Raw genomic sequence first — 10,519 nt, forward strand, 5'->3', positions numbered from 1 at the left:
TGGTGCTGCTAGGTACAAAAATAAGAATCTGACATTTTTCTCCAGGCTCAGGGCCCTTGACTAGCTCTGTACCCAAGGGAAAATCAGGAGGAGGGAGATCAGGACAGGGGAAGCCAGGGGAGGCCTGCTGTCAGGTATGCTGAGTCACTGTGCCTCTGACTTGTCCAAACCAAGGCTGCTCGTGGAGCCCGCTACAGTTTAGGGTGGGAAGAACTTGCCCTGTGGAGGGGAGCCCCAGAGTATGTACACTCAAATTTCAAATCCCATTTTCCTCCCATTTTAGACCCTCTTTGAGTTGTGTTCTCTCTCTCTTTGGCACTGGGCATTGAATCCAGGGTCATTCTACCTTTGAACTACACACTCCCAGCCCTATTTTTTCTTTTATTATTACAAAACAGGGTCACCGGGCGTGGTGGCGCACGCTTGTAATCCCTGCGCTTGGGAGGCTGAGACGGGAGGATCATGCAGGTTCGAAGCCAGCCTCAGCTGGCTTAAGAGACCCTGTCTCCAAATAAAATATAAAATATAAAATAGGTCTGGGAGTGTAGCCCAGAGGTAGAAGGCCCCTGGGTTCCATCCCCAGTGCCACCAAAAAGTAAATAAATAAATAAGTAAATAAATAAATAATAAACAAAACAGGGTCTCACTAGGTTGACAATAGTCTCACTACTTACTGAGGCTGTCCTCGAACCTGCGATCCTCCTGTTTCAGCCTCCCAAATACTGGGATTGCAGGCATGTGCCACCACATGGGCTTAAATTGTTTCCTTCTCTGAGCAAAACTTTGTAGCAGATCAAGTCCTCCCTACCTCCATCATCCTCTGGAAGGAGGCAGTTCTAGGGCAACCTGCTCCTGGATTTTAAAGCCAGCTTTCATGGAAACCTTCTGAGCTTGTGTGGGAGCAGAAGAGTGGGCCCTAAGCAGAACTTCTGAAGTAAAAGAGCCGGGTGTGGTGGCACACATTTGTGATCCCAGCATTTGGGAGGCTAAGACAGGAGGATTCAGGTTTGCAGTCAGCCTCAGCCACTTAGGCCTTCTGCAACTTAGTGAGACCCTTTTAAAAATAAAGAATAAAAAATAGGGCTGGGAGTATAGCTTGGAAGTAGAATGTCCCTGAGTTCCATCCCCAGTACTGCAAAAACAACACCAACAAAAACACGTAAGGCCAGGGCGAATGTAGAGGGACACTGGGGAGGGGCCATGACAGCACAGCTCCCTGGTACAGACGGAGCCCCGGTTTCTGTTCCCTTTCTCCTTCTGAGGAAGGGTAAAAGAAATTTTAAAAAAGATAGGTAGAAAGGAGAAAGAAGGGAAAGGAGATTATAACTTTAATCTGAAAGAAAGTCTGAGCCAGACATGGTGGGACGAGTTTGTGATCCCAGTACTTGGGAGGCTGAGACGGGAGGGTCGCAAGTTCGTGGCCAGCCTCAGCAAGTAGTGAGGCCCTGTTTCAAAATAAAGAATAAAATAGGGCTGAGGATGTGGCTCAGAGGTAGAATGCCCCTGGGTTCAATCCCCAGTGCAGAAAGAAAGAAAGAAAGAAAGAAAGAAAGAAAGAAAGAAAGAAAGAAGAAAAGCCTAGTACTAGCTCCCTCGTGAAGGCAGCTCTTCTGCCAGGTCTGTCTCCCCCAAATTTCTGGGAAATCTATAAATCTTTATTCATAATCTTTAAGTTACTTAAAATTCACTCATTTATGAAAATTGCCCTGTATGATATACTAACACATGTATTTTAAGAATAGATTTAGCAAAGGGAAAGACAATAGTGTTGGGAATTTACAGGATATATTCCAAACATTACCTGCTGATCAGATATTGGTGACATTAACCTAAGGATCCTGAAAACAGCCCAACCACCACAAACTGTCTTGTGGGCCCCAGACTAATATCCCTACCCCTCACAAAGTTTCCTTTAAAAGACGAACTTAAAGTCAGGCTTAGTGGTGTACGCCTGTAATCCCAGTACTCTGGAGGCTGAAATAGGAGGATCACAGGCTTGAGGAATGCCTCAGCAAGTAGTGAGACTCTATCAATCTAGCAAGACCCTGCTCCAAAATAAAAACAAAATAGGGCTAGGATATAGCTCTAAGGTAGAATGTCACTGCGTTCAATCTCCAATTTAAAAAAAAAAGAGGAGGAGAGGGAAAAGGAGGAGGAGGAGGAAGAGGAGGAGGAGGAGGAGGAGGAGGAGGAGGAGGAGGAGGAGGAGGAGGGGAAAGAGGAGTTGTTTTAAAATCTAGAAACCTAGCTGGGTGTGATGGCACAAGCTTGTAATCCCAGTACCTAGGAGGATCACAAGTTCAAAGCCAGCCTCAGAAACTTAGTGAGGCTCTCCGCAACTTAGTGAGACCCTGTTTCCAAATAAGAAATAAAATCAGACTGGGGGCATAGCTCAGAGACAGAATGTCCCTGGGTTCAATATTTAGTACTGGAAAAAAAAAAAGATACATTCAGGTGAGATTTCAGGGATCTGATGGAAAAGCTAGATGTCTGAACAGGGATTCTGACAGCTGCCATAGTGTTAGACCGAGTCTAGAGTTCAGAATCCATAAAATTAGAGGGCCTGGGTAAACACTTTGGGTTTATGTTGAAATCCCAAGAGGACTACACCTGAGGTGTAAGTACTTTGTCCCAGGACTAAGGGATATAAGCAAGGATTAAGATGTAGAACTGAAGGCCAGGCATGGTGGCGCACACCTGTGCTCCCAGTACTTGAGACTGAGTCTGAAACAGAAGGGTCACAGGTTCACAGCCAGCCTCAACAATTTAGTGAGGCCTTGTTTTAAAATAAAGAATAAAAGGCCGGGTGTGGTGGCGCACGCTTGTAATCCCTGAACTTGGGAGGCTGAGACAGGAGGATCACGCAGGTTCGAAGCCAGCCTTGGCTGGTTTAAGAGACCCTGTTTCCAAATAAAATATAAAATAGGTCTGGGAGTGTAGCCCGGAAGTAGAAGGCCCCTGGGCTCCATCCCCAGTACCACCAAAAAAAAAAAAAAAAAAAAGGAAGACTCACATACTATCTTATAAATACACACAGAAGCAAGAAATCAGTTACTGCCACAGCTCTATTTGAAAGAGTACAGTGGCTCGGACCACATCAGGTCAGTGGACTTGGGGGAAAGTGAATGGCTTTGCAGTACGTTTCCAAGTCGAACCCACATGGCTGCTAAAGGTTTTTAGGTGGGTGAGGAGGATAAAGAAAACGTCAAGGATAATAAAAACCGACTACACTCATTGAGCGCCCGCTGTTCTGTCCTTGTTCAGATTTGCTCCTCACGACAAATGCATGAGGTGGGTGCAGTTTCCCAGGTTCCGGTCTTGGGCCTGAGAGCAGAGGCGGTGGTCCCTGAAACCCAGGTCGTGTCAAAAGACTTTTATCAAAAAGGAACGGGGCGGCGGGGTGGGGAAGGAGGGATCGGTAGGCGTCCGCGAGGCAGGGCCCGCTCCGATTGGCCAAGCTGCGCAGGGCTCTGCGCCGGGTCGCTAGCCCGTGGGGAGGGACAACCCCGCCCCCGCCCCCGGCCGAGTCGCTCCCTTCACTGAGACCTAGGCCGAGGAGCGAGGCGCCGATCCCGGGAGGATGCTGCGCCCGCGGTGGCCCGGGGGCTCCGGGGGGCTCCGGCTGCTCGTCTGCTTCCTGCTGGTGCACAGCTGCTCAGGGGGCTGCAGCGACATTAGTGGCCACGGTCAGGAGGAGACCTGGGGGTGCGCGCAGGGCCAGAGAGCAATTCTGGGAGGACTGTCAGGCGACCGCAGAGCTAGGAAACTCAGAAGAAAAATAATGTGTCTGGGGGCGTGAGGAAATAAATATAGACTCAGAAAGAGGCTTATGGGGTCTGGACCTAGGATGAGTGGGCTCAGGGGAAGACTGGTGATTCGGGAGGGAGTCAGGAAGACAAGTGGGCAGGGGGAGCACGCTGAGGGGTCCAGGGAAGAGGTGACCAGGGCTAGGGACTGGCAGGGGGACCCGAGCGTTGGTCTTTGGGTATCCGCGTCCTGGCTAGTCTTAAGCCCACAGAGCCTGGGGGCTGTGGTCCATTTCCAGCAGGGGCAGGTAGGCTGGGCTAAAGCCGGGCGGAGGGGAAGGGGACCTCCCACTTCTCTCGACCCCATCCGGGGTCGACCTAACGCTGACTCACTCCTGAACAGTCCGAGTCGAACTGCGCAGACTCGAGAACTGGGCGCCGACCGTGCAGGGGAGAAAGCACAAACTCCTAGTCTGAGTCTGACGCTCCCTCTCCCCACCCGATTCTTGGGTTTCGAGGCCTAGGCAGAGGATTTGCAGAGAATTGTGGGAGGAGGCTTGTGGATGGACGGGAGGGCGCCGGTGAGGACCGCGGAGCCCTGGGGAGGTGCCTCGCCCTCTACCTCCAGGCTTGAGCCACCTCTCAGCACCACAGACAGCGGCAGCCGCTGGGGATCCTGGCCCAGAGCGTGGGTCCCCGCCGCCCCAAGAGGTCCCCGCCCCCCAAGAGCACCGCCTCACAATCTTTCCCAGTCCCGAAGCGCCCTTTTTTTCTCAGTAGGGTGATGGAGGAGGTCTCACGCCTTCCTGAGGCCAGGGCATTGTTACTAGGCATCCATTTGACTGGGAGGGGGAATTCCTTTTCTAAGACCTGCCCAGAACGACTCCACCATAGATTAAAAAAGAGAGAGGACTTTCATCCCCGCCCCATCTATCTGGAATAAGAAAGATGAGTTTAACCTTGGGGGCTATCTTCCTTCTCTTTGCCCCTCCCTTGTGCACATTTGGGCAAACTGTGATTTTCAGGAGAAGCACCCAGACTCTTAACTCCCATACATCAATATTGTTGGCTCCGGTGTCCGTGAGGTGGTTCTGTACCTTCTAATTCAATTAATTGTGGGTCAAAATTTGGGGGGAAGATGTGTCCACACTGAACACGTACAGACTTTTTCTTGCTAGTATTTCTGAAACGCTACAGCAAACCATTTGTGTTATATTAGCTATTATAAATAATCAAAAGATGATTTAAATATTCAGGAGGATGTTTGTAAGTAATAGGTGAATACTAAGGCATCTTATATAAGGGTCTTGACCATCCACGGGTTTGGGTATGCGGGTGGGGGGTTCTGGAGTCAGCATCCTGAAGATACAGAGGGAGCCAGTACTTTCTAAGGATTCCGGGGTTCCTCTAATCCCTCCTGGCTTCAAAGCCTTCCCTACAATGGAGCGCTCCTGCTTTCCCAGGCCCCACCTGGCCATCTGGGTACCCATTCCGCATGGTAGCTCCCCGAACCTCTTGTCCCCTGAACCCCCACAGGCTGCTCTTAGCCTATAAGCTCGGTTTTTACCTGGAGGTTGGTTTGGAGGCTGGAGGAGGCCCAGGGACTGAAGAGCAGGGCCGGTGGTGAGGGTGAGGGGACGAGGAAAGGAGGTGGACCTGAGGATGGGGACAGGGCCTAGCTCGGGAGGGCGTGGAGGGAAGCCAGCTGCTTCTGGGCCAGGGCTTGGAAGGCCTCTGGCCAAGTTTCCTGCTGACACCTCCGTTCTGCCTCAGATGGTCAGGGCCAGGTGGGGGCAGGGCAGCTCTGGCCCTTCCGAGGATTCACCGCTCCACTCTTCCGGCACTTACAACTTATACTCCACCAGATTGTTCCCCAAGGTAGGTAAACTCGGGCTGGGGCCTGGTGAGTGTGGGGCAAACCGTGAGGAGCTGTCTAATCTGGAGGCAGGCTTTCTTGTTTTCCCAAATGTCTCAACGAGACTTTCTTGTCATGCTCAGGGAAGAAGGGAGAAAGGTGAGAGTGGGGGTGGAGTCTAGATGGATGGGCCATTTGCATTTAATCACCCTGGAAGAGGCCAGTAGAAACTTCTAGAAGAAATCCCAGGAAAAGGCTGGGATCTAATTCCTTGGAATTGGTCTCAGCCCCTGATACTGAGTTTTTCCAGAGCCAAGACTCCTTACATTCTCAGCCAGGGTAATATGCATGAACCTCAGCCTCTGAGTAGAAGCAGGGAACATTGTGTGATACAGAAGAGAGGAAGGAAGGAAGTGGAGAGTCCAGTGGAGACAAATGGCTGCGGCTTCCTTAGAAGAGGAGTGCATTAGACAGAAACTGTGCCTGAGCTATGTACCACTGATGCCTAGAGGGTGTGTAATGCCTTACAGCACAAGTTTTCAAAGTCCAGCCCAGACTAGTAATGCCAGCACCAATGAGAAACTTGTTAGAAATATTAATTCTTTTTTAATTCTTTTTTTTTTTTTTTTTGCGGTACTGGGGATGGAACCCAGGGGTATTCTACCTCTGAGCAACACCCCCAGCCCTATATTTTATTTATTTATTTATTTATTTTAATTTATTTTTGCAGTACTGGGGATGAAACACAGGGGCATTCTAACTTCGAGCTGCACCCCCAGCCCTATTTTTTATTTTTCTATTTTGAAACAGGATCTCACTGAATTGCAAAGGCTCTCAGTAAGTAGCTGAGGCTGTCCACAAACCGCAATCCTCTGGTCTCAGCCTCCCAAATGCTGGGGTTACAAGTGTGGGTCATTATGCCCAGCTTTATTTTTTATTTTGAAACAGGATCTGACTGAGTTGCAAAGGCCCTCAGTAAGAGCTGAGGCTGGCCGTGAACTGTGATCCTCCTGCCTTAGCCTCCCAAATGCTGGGATTACAAGCATGCACCACCATGCCCAGCTGAAATATTAATTCTTTTTTTTTTTTTTTTTTTTGGTGGCACTGGGGTTCCTGGAAGCCCTTCTACCTCCAGGCTACACTCCCAGACCTATTTTATATATTTTTTTAAAATTTGGAAACAGGGTCTCTTAAGCCAGCAAGGCTGGCTTCGAACCTGCACAATCCTCCTGTCTCTGCCTCCCAAGCACGGGGATTACAAGTGTGCGCCACCACGCCTGGCAAAATATTAATTCTTAATCTTCACCCCAGACCTACTGAGCCAGAAACTCTGAATGTGGAGAACAGTAGTCTGTGTTTTAACAAGTCTTGCAAGACACTCTGGGGCATACTGAAGCTTGAGAATCACAACCTTTAAGTTTTCTAGCCCCCCTGTATATCCCTGACCTCATCTAATCCCCACCTTAGCATCAAATGAATCCGTAAAGAGGCTGTAATTAGAATCTTAATTGAAGCCGGGTGTAGTGGCGCACGCTTGTAATCCCCGCGCTTCAGAGGCTGAGACAGGAGGATTGCACGGGTTCGAAGCCAGCCTCAGCTACTTAGTGAGGCTCTCAGCAACTTAGTGAGACCCTGTTTCCAATTAAAATATAAAATGGGTCTGGGAGTATAGCCTGGAGGTAGAAAACCTCTGGGTTCCACCCCCAGTACCACACACACACAAAAAAATCTTAATTGAATAGTACATATCAGGCACTAAGCTAAGCAACTTCTATGCACTATCCTATTTAATTCTCTCCACAAAATGTGAGTCTAGCCGGGCGTGGTGGCGCACGCTTGTAATCTCCACGCTTGGGAGGCGGAGACAGGAGGATCACGCAGGTCGAAGCCAGCCACGCTGGCTTAGGAGACCCTGTTTCCAAAAAATAAAATAGGTCTGGGAGTGTAGCCCGGTGGTAGAAGGGCTTCCAGGAACCCCAGTACCACCAAAAAAAAAAAAAAAAAAAAAAGTGAGTCTATATATACTTGTGGGCGTGGTCACTCTGATCCCTGGGTTGGGTCAGAGTAACCCAGGGGTCTCCTTACGCCATTCTTTCACCTGGCAGGTCTGTTCTGGAAGGACGACACCACTCAGGATGTGATGATCCAGAAGATGGCGCACATCAGCACACTCCACTCCCAGGATCCCTGTCTGCAGGATGGGAAGGCAGTTTTCCCCACTAAAACCACTAGGATGAGGTGTGTGCGGCCTGGGATTGGCCCGGGCTAGCTGGCAGACCTACAGAACGGGGAGGAATGGATGCTAAAACAGCGAGTAGGAGCCACCCGGAGCACTGTGGGGAGAGTGCTTCAGAGGTCTCTTATGGGATCATCAGGGAACGATTTCACAATACATGAGTTATACCTACAAAAGGTGGGGCGGTGGTGTTGCCCAGCCCAGGCCCCACTTGCCATCCCCATCTCTTTTAGGGTCAAACAAGAGGAGAAACTTCGACTCTTATTCCCCAAGGTGAGACTTGCGTGTCTTCCCAAGAATTGTGAATCCCTGAGTTCGTACCCATCTCTCTCCCCCTGAGGCCCTCTCGTCCTTTTCTGCCTCCTTCTCGACTCCTGGCTTCCCTTCTCCCAGAGCCCAACGTCCAAGGTGAACAAGAATCAGTGCTTTACCTCCAAAGTGGTTTCGGAGGCCCCAAAACAAGAGACAACCAAGGTGAGGACCTCATTTTTTCAAGAGAGGTTGGGAATCACCAAGGATCTGTTTAAATGAGGGTAGCAGGAATGAGAGAGAGAGTGGGTATTGGAGAGAGAACAAAGAGCTAAAAGGAAAAAAATCCCTCTTTCCCAAAGGGCGGCCCTGCTTCCCTCTGCCTCTCACAAAGCACCTGTAAGTGTCTCTGAGCCGTGAGAGGCAGGCACAGTGCAGGTGCTGGGAGCCGCTGATCAAGAGCTGAACTAAAGTGCCGGGCATCAAATCAAGTGTAAAATGAGCCCTGAAAGCTGCAGAGCTCTCAAAATTAAACAAGAGGGCCCTGCTTTCACCATATGCTCCTTCTCTATACCAAAGCTCCTTCGGATAAATGGGAACCAGAGACCAGAGGCCTCACGTTTAGCTTGTGTCCTGGGCAAGTCACCCGAGTAAGGCTCAGAGGCCTCTCCTTGGGATCAGAACTCTCACCTATCCTTACAGAGAGGAGATGGGGGCCCAGGCTGGCCATGGGGCGCATCAAGGCTGCTTAGTGTTCGTGGCAGAGCTAAGACTGTCCCTGGTCTCCTGATATCCAGCTCTTTCACCTGCACAAGTGCGACCCTTTCTCTCAGGGACTGTAGTGGGGAGAGGGGGTGTTGCTCAAACATCAGACTCTTCCACACTGAAATATGTGTTTTTTGGACTAAGTCCTAAATTATAAGCAGGTGACAGTGAGAGATATAGAAAGAAAGGGCATCTCAGGCAGAGAATATTGCAACCCCACATACCCTAAGACAAGAATGCCATGACACATCAGAGGAATGGACAGAAAGATCACTAGCCTAAGGTAAGGTTGGAGAAGCAGGCACTGGACTGACCATTTAGGGGCTCAGAGATCCCAGCAAAGGGTTGAGGTTTTCTTTTGAGCACAGTGGGAAGCAACTGGGACATTTTAAGGAAGGGAACGTTGTAATGTGACATGCAATTTCAAAAGGCCACCCTTGTGATGTTGAGGAATGGCTGGTAGGAAGAGCAAGAATGAAGCTGAGAGCCTGGCAGGGCCAGCCATCCTGGTCCAGGGACGTGGAGGTGGCTTGCACTGGGTGGTGGCAGTGGAGCCCAGCGTCCTGGCCTGGCTGTCCACATGCTCCACCGTGAGGCAGCTGCACCCTAGGACGTTCAGTCCCTGAGCTCTGAAGAAACCAGATCTCAGTCCCCTGTGTGGCAGCTGCTGGGCCTTCTAAGCCTGGATTGGTTGCTGGGGCAACCTAATCAGAGCTAAGTGACAAGACCCACCTGTTGGGGACTGGTTGCTGTGGTGCTTCCGGGAATGCAAACAAAAAGCTGCCTTTCTTCTCCAGCCCCCAGCTTAAGGGGAAATCACAGAGGGAGGAGAAACTACTTGTGGGCCAAGGGGGCCAGGCTGTCAGTCGGTGTGCTGAGTCAATGAGTCACGCTGTGGAAGGCTTACTCAAATCAGGCTTTTATTGAGATATTTAGGGAAGGAGAATCTGTAGGGAGGGACTCCTCTAGCTCAGATTCCAATCCCAATCCCATGTTTCTTCTCTTTCAGGGATTCTTTGGACCATTCCCCACTGTGGGCCGCAACCTTGTAGCTGATTGAGACCTGGGGTTAAGGTCTCCCTTCCCCAGTGCCCTCCTCATTGCCCACCAGAGGGGCACTTCTTGGATGACCCAAATCTGGATTATTAAAGTGGACTTCCATGCAAATACGTTCTGTGAGCTTGTCTGGGGGCAGGGCAGATGGGGTGTGAACTTGGCCAGCGACTCCAACTCCAAGGAGAGAGAGGTGGGGACAAGGAAATTCTAGCTTTCAATGCTGCTACAGGGGTGCTTTCTGTCTTGTTTCCTTTCCACCAACCATTCCTAAAATAGGGAAAGGAAGGGAAACCACAGCTGGAGGGCAGACTTCCCTACCCACACGCTAGCCATGCTGTGAAGTCCGCTTGCCCATCATTTCATATTATAGGGAGACGGATTCGGTATTTGCCTCATCGTCCCCTATGCCAGGGAGACCTGGACCCTGTGTTCTATGCGGGTCTCTACCTCCAGCATGAGAGCCCCTGCCAGGTCTGTTCCACTCATCAAGCCCCAAGGATCAACACAGAAGTGCTGAGAGCAAAGTGTACCCACATATAACAACATCTCAGTGGCTCTTGCTGGCTTGCAGCTGATAGCTATACATCTATCAAAGGGTGCAGTGGCACATGC

At 50.3% G+C, this 10,519-nt stretch overlaps 1 protein-coding gene across 1 annotated transcript; it reads left to right on the forward strand.

The window, feature by feature from the left end:
• Window positions 1–3,580: 3,580 nt before the first annotated feature.
• Window positions 3,581–8,740, forward strand: RESP18 (regulated endocrine specific protein 18; the record flags this gene model as incomplete). The annotated part of the gene is made up of 6 exons (XM_080689314.1): window positions 3,581–3,686; window positions 5,520–5,624; window positions 7,707–7,839; window positions 8,071–8,110; window positions 8,231–8,311; window positions 8,666–8,740. 6 exons carry the CDS (start codon window positions 3,581–3,583, stop codon window positions 8,738–8,740), a joined length of 540 nt encoding a protein of 179 aa, XP_080545440.1.
• Between the last annotated feature and the right edge of the window lie 1,779 nt (window positions 8,741–10,519).

This window comes from Muscardinus avellanarius (genome assembly GCF_963383645.1).
Source record: "Muscardinus avellanarius genome assembly, chromosome: 2".
NCBI lineage: Eukaryota > Metazoa > Chordata > Mammalia > Rodentia > Gliridae > Muscardinus > Muscardinus avellanarius.